At 49.7% G+C, this 10,323-nt stretch overlaps 1 protein-coding gene across 1 annotated transcript; it reads right to left on the bottom strand.

Moving 5' to 3' along the window:
- Nucleotides 1–1,200: 1,200 nt before the first annotated feature.
- Nucleotides 1,201–9,967, bottom strand: LOC102068958 (ovocalyxin-32-like). Its single transcript, XM_074547536.1, has 6 exons — nucleotides 9,682–9,967; nucleotides 5,623–5,685; nucleotides 4,682–4,856; nucleotides 3,947–4,083; nucleotides 3,295–3,357; nucleotides 1,201–1,757 (listed from the first exon to the last, which is right to left on the bottom strand). Exons 1-6 carry the CDS (start codon nucleotides 9,886–9,888, stop codon nucleotides 1,599–1,601), a joined length of 804 nt encoding a protein of 267 aa, XP_074403637.1. The 5' UTR covers nucleotides 9,889–9,967; the 3' UTR covers nucleotides 1,201–1,598.
- Nucleotides 9,968–10,323: the final 356 nt, after the last annotated feature.

Here is a 10,323-nt window from a genome sequence, read left to right as displayed (position 1 = left end):
AAGCAAATGTAGCGCTTTCCCCAAAATTTGGAGATGTCTGATAAAAGTAGTGTCAACACAGGACAGGAAACAGGGTGGGTATGATGTTGTTTGTGTCTCTGGGGTTTATATTTGTGTTTGTGAGGTTTATTTCTATTGGTGTGATTTACATTTCTATTTATGGGGTTTATATTTTGTTTAGACCAGTTGTGATGTGAATTCCTGGCTGATGAGTTCTGCCAGCTGTGCTGGTTCTCCACAAACCCGGGAGAGAAACAAACCCCAAGAACTTTGCTGTATGATTTGGGGTTTTGGGCTGAAACCTTGGCCTAAAAGCAGCTGGGGGAGATTTTGCCTTAGAATTCCACAGCTTTGCTGATTATCCAGAAGCTCCTGGGGAGCTGAGTTTGTGAGCAGCCAGCTCCTCCAGCCTGGTGCCTGGGAAGTGCCTGGTGCTCTATTCCAGCCCTGCAGAGCAGGGGAAAAACAAGGTAAGGAGACAAAAGCACAACCCCAAAGTGCCAAATCCATCCTACTTTCTTGACTTAATTCCCCAAAAAAAAAATATATATTTTAATCACCAGCTTCTTTAAGGAATTTTGGAATTTGACTCCCTGATTTCACACTTCTGATGATGAGAAATGTTCTCTCCCAGCAGGAAAGAAAACACCAGGAGGGTGTGGAATGCTGCTTCCCCGAGTTTATTGGGTGCTGAGGGGAAAAGCTTCTGTCAGGAAATCAGATTTGTTTGTGTAAAATGCTGGGATTTGTGAAGCTGACATCACCCAGCCTGAAAACATCCAGGGAGAGCTGTTGTGTGAAATCCTTGAATTGTTGTTCCCAATTACAGCTCAAGGATTGTGAAAACCACACCCCAGAGCCTCTGTTCCTCAGGAACGTGCTGTCCCTGGGAAGGATTTCCTTCATCCTGCCACAAACCTGGCTGATGGGGAGAAAGGTGACTTGGGGACAGTGGCAGAGGTGGGACAGGGATGGATCTGCTGGGAACCCAGCTGGAGAATTCGGTGGCACAGGACAAAGCCATGACTTTGTGGTGGCACAGGACATGGCAGGAATGTCACAGGAGCTGTTCCCAAACATGGGGATTCACCCCCAAGGAGCCTCCCTGGCTCTGCAGGTCTGGTTTGATTCAAGGTGACAGAGAAAGTGGAAATTTGGGCTCCAACAGCAGCAGAAAGAAAACCCAGCCTCGACCCTGAGTGATGGCATTTGGTTTATTGGAGATGTGAGTTAAAAATCAGCATGATTCTAGCCCAAAACATGGCAAAAAATTAGCAGGCAAATCTCTCTTAGTGACAGATTAATGCTTTGCTCATGATTTTTATCCAAATATATTAATTTTGTTTACAAACTCTTAAGTAACAGTTAATTAGTGACATCAAATCAACTGCTGTATGTTCATCTGTGTATATGTGGAGTAGCAGAGGGTTCAGGCAGAGCTGCAGAACTTGAATCTCGCTGTTGAAGAAGTGACAGGAATTGATTTTGGCACAGAACAATCAGTGAAAGCACTGACTGGCATGGAAGGACGATCCCAGCTCCAGGTCTGTAGCACAAGGATTTGCTGAGGATCCATCTCCACAAAAGGGGGATTTCACTCAAAAGCTGGCTCCCTTCTCAGCTGCAGGCCCAGCAGCTGATCCTGACTCTGCCCCAGATCCCTGCTCGGCCCCGTGGCCCTCGGGAGCACAGAAATGTTTCACCTTCAGGGGCTGCCCGGGCAGCCACGTCAGGCGCATGTGGCAGGAGATGATTTCCTGGGGAAGGGAATGAAACACAGCCCTGATCACAAAACACAGCCCTGATCACCGTGCTGAACGAAACACAGCCCTGATCACCCTGAATGAACACAGCCCTGATCACCGTGCTGAACTAACTAAACACAGCTCTGATCACCGTGCTGGATGAAACACAGCCCTGATCACCCTGAATGAGCTGAATGAAACACAGCCCTGATCACCCTGCTGAATGAACACAGCCCTGATCACCCTGAATGAACACAGCTCTGATCATCCTGCTGAACTAAACACAGCCCTGATCACCGTGCTGAATGAACACAGCTCTGATCACCCTGCTGGATGAACACAGCCCTGATCACCCTGAATGAGCTGAATGAACACAGCTCTGCTCACCCTGCCTAATGAACACAGCTCTGATCACCGTGCTGAACTAAACACCGCTCTGATCACCGTGCTGAACTAAACACAGCCCTGATCAAATGCTGATCACCGTGCTGAATGAAACACAGCCCTGATCACCCTGCTGAACTAAACACAGCTCTGGTCACCGTGCTGAATGAACACAGCCCTGATCACAAAACACAGCCCTGATCACCCTGCTGATCTAAACACAGCCCTGATCACCCTGCTGATCTAAACACAGCCCTGATCACCCTGCTGATCTAAACACAGCTCTGATCACCCTGATGAACTAAACACAGCCCTGATCAACCTGAATGAGCTGAATGAAACACAGCTCTGATCACCGTGCTGGATGAAACACAGCTCTGATCACAAAACACAGCCCTGATCACCCTGCTGAACTAAACACAGCCCTGATCACCGTGCTGAATGAACACAGCCCTGATCACCCTGAATGAGCTGAACTAAACACAGCCCTGATCACCGTGCCGAGTGAACACAGCTCTGATCACCGTGCTGAATGAACACAGCCCTGATCACCGTGCTGGATGAAACACAGCTCTGATCACCCTGCTGAACGAAACACAGCTCTGATCACCGTGCTGAATGAACACAGCTCTGATCACCCTGAATGAGCTGAATGAAACACAGCTCTGATCCCAAAACACAGCTCTGATCACAAAACACAGCTCTGATCACCCTGCTGCAGCCCAGCCCCTGCTGCACTTTAGGAATGCTTGTATAAGAATTCAGTGGAAAAAATTTATTCTCGCATTTATTCCTTTTCCAGTTGTGCTAAACTATTCTTCAGGAAAGATTTAAAGAGTTAAGTAATCATGTTCTCATATCTATGCCAATCTTTTTTTGATTGTTTGTAACCAAACTTCTGCTTAATGTGTACAGTAGAGATGATCTTAACTATATCAGCAAGACATTAAGTAGATTAGTTATTATTTGTATACTATTGTGAAGCTAATTAGTAGACAGAAAATACCCTAATTATCTTTAGCCACATAAAATGGTATTAGGTGCCATAGTTTACAACAAGAAGATCCTAATGTTGAATTAATTATCCAAGAGAAAGGAAAAGTGTAAGGTTATGTCTGAACCCAGGTTTGTAACAGTGGAGAGCTTGTTCATGGCACTTCCTTACCTGGGTTGGCATTTCATGCAGGAGCACCGTGTAGTCAAACTCAATAAAATCGTCTTTCCTCATCTGGGCAGGTGTGAAAAAAGGGGAGAATGATCAGAAACACAGGTTTATATTGTTAGAATTGAATGTCTGCTGTGATTTACTGGAGCTCAGGGAAGGAGGTGAGCAGGGCCCTGTGGCTGCTGGCTGCAGTGAGATGGGGTTTGATTGTGGGAAGATGGAATTAGGAGCTCTTCCTGGGCATGGAGTGTTTGAGGACACCAAGAGCTGTGTACAGCCTGTCTGCACTGAAACCAGGTGCTAACTAATGGAATTTAACCCTCAGTGACATCTGAGAATTGCATGAACCTCTCCTTCAGAGAGATGCTGAATAGCTGAGGAGCCAAAGCTGGATGCTGCCCGTGGATCCAGCAGGCTGAGGGCTCTGGAAGTGCTGCAGCCTTGGAGCTGCTGCCAGTCCAGGTTGGTGTCAGTGTGAGCAGGGGGCTCTGCCCAGGGGCTCAGGAACTGCAGATCCAGTCAGGACAATCTCCCAGCAAAACCTGGCCAAGTGCTGGAGCAGAGCTGGAGCTGCTGGTGAGGAGCAGCCCCTGGCCCTGGGGAACCCCTCAGAGGGGGCTCTGTGCTGCCCTGTCCCCCCTGCCCCACTCACCCACTGCCTCACGGACTTCACTTGGGCCAGGAAGTATCCCAAGGTCTCCGTGGACTTTTCCCACATGATGGAGCTGCTGCCAGCCACAGCCAGAGCCCACACTGGCTCCAGGGCAGGCTCCATGTTGCCATAGCTGTCTGCAAGGCAAGGAGAAAGAGAAAATAACGTTAATTCTGGCTGGGCAGCAGCAGAATGATGAACCTCAGAGCAGCTTGCACCGTTCCTGCATGGGCTCCTCCCTCTGATGTGTCACAGGGAGGGGGATGATGCTGAACCTGCAGTCCCTGGGGAATATAAAGAGTGGCACAGCTGACACTGCCAAGAGAGGGATCCCCATGACGAGGTGAGAAACCCAAAACTCCCACAGCAATCTGAGCCCTTACCCAGCTGGGAGAAAAGATGGGATTTTTCCAGGATGGAAAAATTGTGCTGGTCATCCTCAGTGAGTTTCCAACCACGGCTGGGGAGGTGTGTGGGTTTGGGCACTTGTTATTCCTGGAGGACAATCTGCATTGATTTGACTCAGAAATGGTGTGGAGCTGCTTTTAAACCCCAGCCACCCTCACAGGATGGGGCTGAGGGCCAGTGGTAAATCCAGAGGGGCTCTGGTTTCCCCAAAATCCCTGGGGAGCTGGGACTGCTCTGACAGTGCTCTGTCAGTAACGTGGCTCCTTTTCAAATGCTGGTGCCCTTTGAGATAAAGTGAAATACAGGGGAATATCTGGAGGAATATACCTGGAATGTTGCTTGCAGTTATTGGCTTGCTTTGGTGCCTGATCCTTTGGTAAAATTTGTTGTCCTCCTCCTGGATTTCCTTCTGGTCTTTGGTGTGGGAGCACTTGATGCTGACAACAGGACGAGACTTTTTCTTTGGAAAGAGCACCGTGGCCAGGCAGTTCCCAGCATCTTCCTGTCAAGGGAGAGTTTAAAACTGTTCTTTTAATCAAGATTTTGTCTACCAGCAACTCACTCTTTGTATGGAGCTGTTCAGGGATTAGGAAAGTGTCAAGGAGGATTTTATTTGTCTTTTTTCCAGGAACGAGGTTAAAACCACAAGGCTAAAGGGATTTAACAGAAGTTTTTAATTAATGCTTGTCCTGCTTTCAGGGCACGACAATGCTCTAAGTCATCTTGGAAATATGTTTGTGAGAGCTCAAAAAACAACATTAATTGATAACAGGGACTTTCATTGTGCCAGCCTTGAAACAAAAATAATCTAAGGCTTCACGGTAAGTTCTGAAAATCATTTGAATTTCACAAAGGGCAGTAAAACGCTGCTGCCAGCTGGGGCAGGGCGAATGGAGGGGTGGAATTGGAAACACCATGGAGCTGCCAACTCCTGATTCCCATTTTGGGGTGTGGACAGCAGGAAAACGGGGACGTGAGGGGGAATGGGGAGCACAGAAAGGGAACAGCAGGGCCAGCTGTCACCCAGCCTGGGCCACTGCACAGTTCCACTCAGGCCCTTGGTGGCCTCCATGACTTCAGCAAGAATTCCCTTTGGGACTGAGGCCTGGGGATCCCTCAGGTGAGCCCTGGAGCAAAGCCAGGCAGGAGGAGCAGCAAGGTCCTTCCAGGGTGGCAGATCCATTTGGGACACCCATGGCCCTGTCTGGGAGCTGCTGCAGTGGATTTGGTGCCCAGGGTGAGGAGGAGGAGGAGGAGCAGGAACTCACCCCAGTCCTGTAGTCCTCAGTGCTGAACTGCAGGTAATACTTGTGGCCAGACTCTGGGATGTTCTGGAAGAGAGAAGATGGAGCCAGCAGTGGGATTAAAGCCTTGTGTGCTGCAAAAGGAGCTCTGAGGAGGGAAGGTCCTTCTGGATTCCCTGGGTTTGAGTGCAGCATCGCTGAGTTTCAGTCCTTCTTGGTGTTTCAGTACAATTCTGGCTGTTTGCAGGGCCCAAAGCAAACCTCTGTGTGTTATTTATCTAACCCTGAGCCTTCCTGTTCCCAGCACACTTTTCCCAGGAAATGCCTGATGGTACAAGGTGAGTGGAGTTTCACACCCACAGCAGATCCTCAGCTCACACCTGCCCGTGGCACCTGCAGAGCTGGGAAATGCAGGTCAACAATTGCTTCAGTCACTCTGTTTTTATTAAAAATCCCCTCCTGCAGCTTTAGGGTGAGGCAAGTCCAGTGTGGAGCCAAATCTCACCATGAAGGAGGTGCAGGAAACAGAGAGGATGAGCTCAGATTTTCTGATCATTTCTTTCTTCTCCCCATCCTCCTTCTCCCCTTTGCCCTTTTTGTGCAGTGCCTCAAACATTGTCCCCAAGTGCACTGGGACATGGGCAGGGGAGTGACAGTGACTTTCTGCAATGCAGGGTCACCAAAGGAGGAGGGACTGCAGTGGAATGAGCTCTGGAAGGCTCTCACCTCGTGCAATAACCACACTAAAATCTAAGATTCCAACTGCTGTAAAGCCACCCAGGAGGTGTTACTGCCATGGCTTACAGCACCTCTAACCTGACTGAATCTGGGGATTTTTACAGTGACCCAGGATTGCTCCTGTGTATCACCAGTCCTGCAGGAGAGAGAAACTGCAATACTCAGCAGGACTTTTAAAAGAGCGCAGAATTCTGTGTTTCTGGGGGTTTTGAAGCAGAGATTCCCTCCTGATTTGCAGCAACTCCCCCACAGTACTGCTAGTAGCTACTACCACCCTACTACTGCTGCCTAGACAGCTTGCAAATGATGCCACACAGCTAAAACAAATATTTAGTCTGCTGTGAACACCTGAGGCTTCCTGAGCTCACCGGGGAGAAGGGAGAAGCTCCATTTGGCACAAAATAATTCTAAAAAAGTCTTTGTAGGCCTGAAGGGAAACTTTTATTTCCACTATTATCCCCACTGTCATCCCAAATGCTGTTACCCAATCCCAGTGTGGGCTGAGCAGAGCTCAGGGATGTCTGGCAACCCCCAGGGAAGCAGCCAAAGATAAAAGTGTCCAAAAAGGGAAGAAAACAAGTGAGTAATTCATTTTTCCACTCAATATCTGGGTCACGGGATTCTTTTACATCTGGGCTCCAAATTACGGCGACTTTCAAAACTGACAGATTAAAACTGCAGTTTCAGAGCAGCTTCACTGCAGGTCCCTGAGGAATCGGTTTCCAATCGGTTTCCAATCAATTTCCAATCGGTTTCCAATCAATTTCCAATCGGTTTCCATTCGGTTTCCAATCAACTTCCAATCGGTTTCCAATCAATTTCCAATCAGTTTCCAATCGGTTTCCAATCAACTTCCAATCGGTTTCCAATCAATTTCCAATCGGTTTCCATTCGGTTTCCAATCAACTTCCAATCGGTTTCCAATCAATTTCCAATCGGTTTCCAATCAGTTTCCATCAGTTTGCACTTCCATCTGTCCCCGTCTGTTTCCCCAGCAGGATTTTCCCCTGGGATCAGTTTTGGCCTGGATCCCTGAGCTGGGAGAAGGAGTCAGAGCTGCCCCTGCTTGGATTCTGCCTTTCCCACCCACCCTGGGGCTCTGCCTGCTGCACACTGATAGAACATCGATTTCTAATTGATTGCTGCTACCAGGGAGAACATTTCTAATTGATTTCTGCTATCAGGGAGAACATTTCTAATTGATTGCTGCTATCAGGGAGCAGAGCTGTGGTGCTGCTCTGCTGTGTCCAGCTGAGGCTCTGAAATGTCCACCTGGGTATTTGAAAACTGGATTTTCTAGCCCAATTTAAGCAAATGTTGCATGAGGTTCACCTTTCCCTTTCCTCTTCACCTCCATACTCCTGAATTAGCATTTCCACGATGGCTTGGGACAAGGCATTGCTCCCAAAAGCTTCCCTTTAAATTCTGGGATCTTTATCTGGCACAAACTAATGCTTCATTATCAAAAGTCCATTTTAAAGTGCGGGACAACAACTCCAGGAGCTGCTGTTTTCTAGAAGATCCTCACTTAAAGGAAAAGAAGGGACAACAAAAACCATCTGCATCCAACAGCAAGGTAAGGATTATTGCAGGTTTTGCATTTTGTTGCCAGGAAACAAAGTCTCATTTTACCTGAACTTGAAAGATCTTTCCCATCTAAGAGAGTTCCCAGTCCTGTTTCCAATTACCAGTTTCACCAGCTCGGGGGCTAATAAAGTTAGTATTAAATTACTGTGCTCATTATTAAATTCCACTAAAAATTATCCTGATTTTATGAGATCCAGTAATAGAGTAACCAATAGGAAATTAGCCCACTTTCAAAAATAATTAAATACCAGACAAACCTAAAAAATACCCAAATCCCAATATTTTTGCCCCTTCCCTTCACGTAATACAGCCAATTCCTTGCAGGAAATGCTTTTCATTTTTTTCCAGGGGAGGACAGGAAAGAAGGAAGTGCCCACTTTTCATGCATTTCTCCTCTTGTTTTCACAGAGTGTGCAAAAAAAAGGAGGGGAGGAGGAAATAAACTGCAGAGAGTGGTTCCAGGGAGCTCCTACAGCAGCCAGCACTGAGGAAATAAGGAGCGATTTCACTTCTCTATAGTGAGGCAGTTATTTTCCTTCCTGTGTGAGGAGACAGGTGGCTGATGGAGGGGGAAAAACCCCTTTCCCTCCCCACAAATATTCACTTATTCTTCAGCCAGGCACAGGTGTTTATATAAGGAAATGTTCACATGTAGACATATGCAAAGTGCCCAGGAAATACAGAAGGAGCACGGATATTTTTGGAGAGTATAAAATAACAGAGAATTCCTGTCATAGGTGTTTGTAGCAATTTCACAGGAAAACTTCAGTATCCCAGGAGCACCTCCATGCTCAGCACCCAATAATCTCTGTAACACAAGGGCTGCATTAATTAATGCATCCCAGATATTCCTGGTTGGTTTGGAATATCTTTGTGGAAAGGGGAGATTAAACACTACATCCTCTTACTAAGTTTTAGAAGCTGCACAGGATAAGTAGTGGAAGATCTCCAGACCCTGGAAAGGATCCAGTGGAATCCAGTGCTGCCTTTGGCACCTGACACTGGGAACCCAGAACAAGCAGCCCTTGCTCTCAGGAGCTGCTCAGCAGAATCCAGGATCCAGAATTTATTTTTCTGAGAACCCAGAACAAGCAGCCCTTGCTCTCAGGAGCTGCCCAGCAGCAGGAGCGCAGGGCTGGATTTAAATCCCCTCCCTCGGCTCTCCAGGAAGGGGATGCATTCCTTCCAGGATCTACAGCCCGGGACAAACATTCCCCAGAAGTTTTTGCCTGACCCTGTACTTTCAGAAAGTGAATAAGCTGTAAAAAAAGCCCCAGACCTGGAGGAGGAGAAGGGCTGCACCCCAGTACCACCTCGAGCATCCCCGGTAAGCTCCCCATGACGGGAAGGCTCTGTCCCCATAGCTGCTCCTCTCTGGGACTCCCGTTTTGCCACCTCAATTCCATGAGATTTTTGGAAGATTAAGGTTTATTTTCTGGTGGGAACTGCATTGCCTTTAGATGAAGCTCGTGGTATGAGGGAGGGACTGCGGGACAGCAGCTCCTGAGGAGAGCCAGGGGTCCCTGAGGAAGGGGAGATGGACAGCGGTCCCTGAGGAAGGGGAGATGGACAGCGGTCCCCGCGGGGACCCGGCTGTCCCCGAGGATGGGGCAGCGGCTCCTGAGGGAGGCGGGAAGGCGCCCGGTGCCCTGCGTGGGAACGCGCTAATCTCAGTTACATACACCAGAACTAATGTAATAATTAGTGTTAATTCCGCTTTCCCAGCGCGCCTTTACACCCCGCCGGCTCCCCGCTTACCTTCAGCGTAGCCTTGCGGACCTGCCCGAGCGCCCGGAGCCCGCCGAGGGATCCCGCCTGGAAGTTGCGGTACTGCAGGGCCACCCGCGCCGCCGCCGCGGCCGAGCGGCTGCCGGGCTCCAGCTGCTGCACGGTGAGGCTGCCCCGGGGCAAGGCGAGCGCCAGGAGCAGCAGCAAGGCGGGCGGGGAGGCGCGGAGCCCCGGCATGGTGCGGGCAGCGGCGGGCACTGGGGCGGGCTCGGCCCCGCTCCCGTACAAATAGCGGGGCCCGGCCCGCTGCTCCCGCCCGCCCTCCGCCCGCTGCCAGCGCCCGCCGGAGGGCCCGGCCCGGCGGCGACTCCCCTTCCCTCAGCCCTCCCACCCCGGAGCCCCGCGGGCTGGGGGGAACCGGGGGCTTGAGGGCAACGGGGACGTTCTGGGGACCCGGAGGGTTGAAGATGCTGGGGGGCTTGAGAGGGACCGGGGTATTGAGGGGTTTGAGACTTCCGAGGGAAGCCGGGGAATTTGAGGGCGTCTGAGGTTTCTGAGGGGAGCCGGGGAAATTTAAGGGGTGTCAGGTGCTGAAGGGAGCTGGGGAATTTGAGGGGGTCTGAGACTTCCAAGAGGAGCCAGAGGAATTTAAGGGGTGTCAATACTGAGGGG

Source organism: Zonotrichia albicollis, chromosome 9, assembly GCF_047830755.1.
Source record: "Zonotrichia albicollis isolate bZonAlb1 chromosome 9, bZonAlb1.hap1, whole genome shotgun sequence".
Classification (NCBI taxonomy): domain Eukaryota; kingdom Metazoa; phylum Chordata; class Aves; order Passeriformes; family Passerellidae; genus Zonotrichia; species Zonotrichia albicollis.
The sequence above is the reverse complement of the archived record's forward strand: the minus strand, read 5'-3'. Positions and strand labels throughout refer to the sequence as shown.

What these genes read in the sequence shown, in the direction of transcription:
- LOC102068958 (XM_074547536.1), bottom strand. Translation starts at nt 9,888, where the DNA reads ATGCCGGGGCTCCGCGCCTCCCCGCCCGCCTTGCTGCTGCTCCTGGCG. An exon ending in TCCGCAAGGCTACGCTGAAG is followed by an intron (nt 5,686 to 9,681) that starts GTAAGCGGGGAG and finishes TCTCTCTTCCAG; the next exon opens with AACATCCCAGAGTCTGGCCA. An exon ending in TGCATGAAATGCCAACCCAG is followed by an intron (nt 1,758 to 3,294) that starts GTAAGGAAGTGC and finishes TCCCTTCCCCAG; the next exon opens with GAAATCATCTCCTGCCACAT.